The sequence below is a fragment of the Opisthorchis viverrini genome, assembly GCF_000715545.1.
Source record: "Opisthorchis viverrini unplaced genomic scaffold opera_v5_4500, whole genome shotgun sequence".
Classification (NCBI taxonomy): Eukaryota; Metazoa; Platyhelminthes; class Trematoda; order Opisthorchiida; family Opisthorchiidae; genus Opisthorchis; species Opisthorchis viverrini.
The window spans coordinates 1-910 of record NW_008757220.1 but is presented as its reverse complement, the minus strand read 5'-3'; the positions used below and the strand labels follow the sequence as shown (position 1 = coordinate 910).

The 910-nt window shown below is 44.5% G+C and overlaps 1 protein-coding gene across 1 annotated transcript; it reads right to left on the bottom strand.

Moving 5' to 3' along the window:
• Positions 1–137: 137 nt before the first annotated feature.
• Positions 138–323, bottom strand: T265_16103 (hypothetical protein; the record flags this gene model as incomplete). Its single annotated transcript, XM_009179614.1, has 1 exon — positions 138–323. A coding segment is annotated over one exon (186 nt), but the record flags the coding sequence as incomplete, so codon positions are not given.
• Positions 324–910: the final 587 nt, after the last annotated feature.

Here is a 910-nt window from a genome sequence, read left to right as displayed (position 1 = left end):
CTACCTCAGACGTCAAAAAGTGGTTGGAACTGGTAAGATCGTATGTGTGACAAAGTTCTTGTGGGGGGACATCAAACGCAAAGTGACAAATCAGGAATGATAGGCCAGCACTATGGATTTCATGTGGGTAAACATCTTTAGGGTGCAAAAAGCCGGGCCCAGGCGCGACTCGTTCCAACATTCCTCAATATGGCTTTCTTCGCTGGTTGGATTGCAGTCCAAGGTTTTTCCTGACTTTCTGGTTCTAGATGGCAGGTGAACTGGTCTTTTCCATGATGACTGTTTACAATTGTAAATGAGTCGATAACAACGCCGTTGGGACCCTGAAAAAAAGAACAGCACAAAAACGTTCAGTGTCAAAGCTTCAAAACCGATTCAGGAAGCTTAATCTCTTTGCCTATCACTTTTTTTGGACTTCAAAATAATAGCACATTCAGTGCAAATGCACCATTTTGAAGAGAACCTGCTTTCAGTGTGTGCCTGAGGGTTAGGCCGATTTCGGTTTTTGCAGAGGACAGACGAACTCAAAGGTCCTTCAGTGCGGTCTATTGCACCATCACTCAAATACTCTGCGGTGGAAAGATAAAACGATCGAGTTTACGTAACTCTCGGTTGAACAGTCTTCCTCTTTTCCTGGTGAAGTTGTTGTGGTGAGATTTGAATCAGCGAACTCGAATTTCGAATAACCCTTATATTAGAGCTTATTTACAATATGTGGCTTTGGCAATGCCGGAATTAGAGCTGGGGCCATCTGAAGTGCTAAGCAGTTTCCTGCTGGACGTTATTACGAATTATGTCATTACGTCATTAGGGGTTGCGTCACGGCGGTTTCCGCAACCGTCCATGACTCGTGAAAATATTATCCAGCAAGACTTATTCGTCCGTGGCGTCACCTGAATGGGAGTTCCTG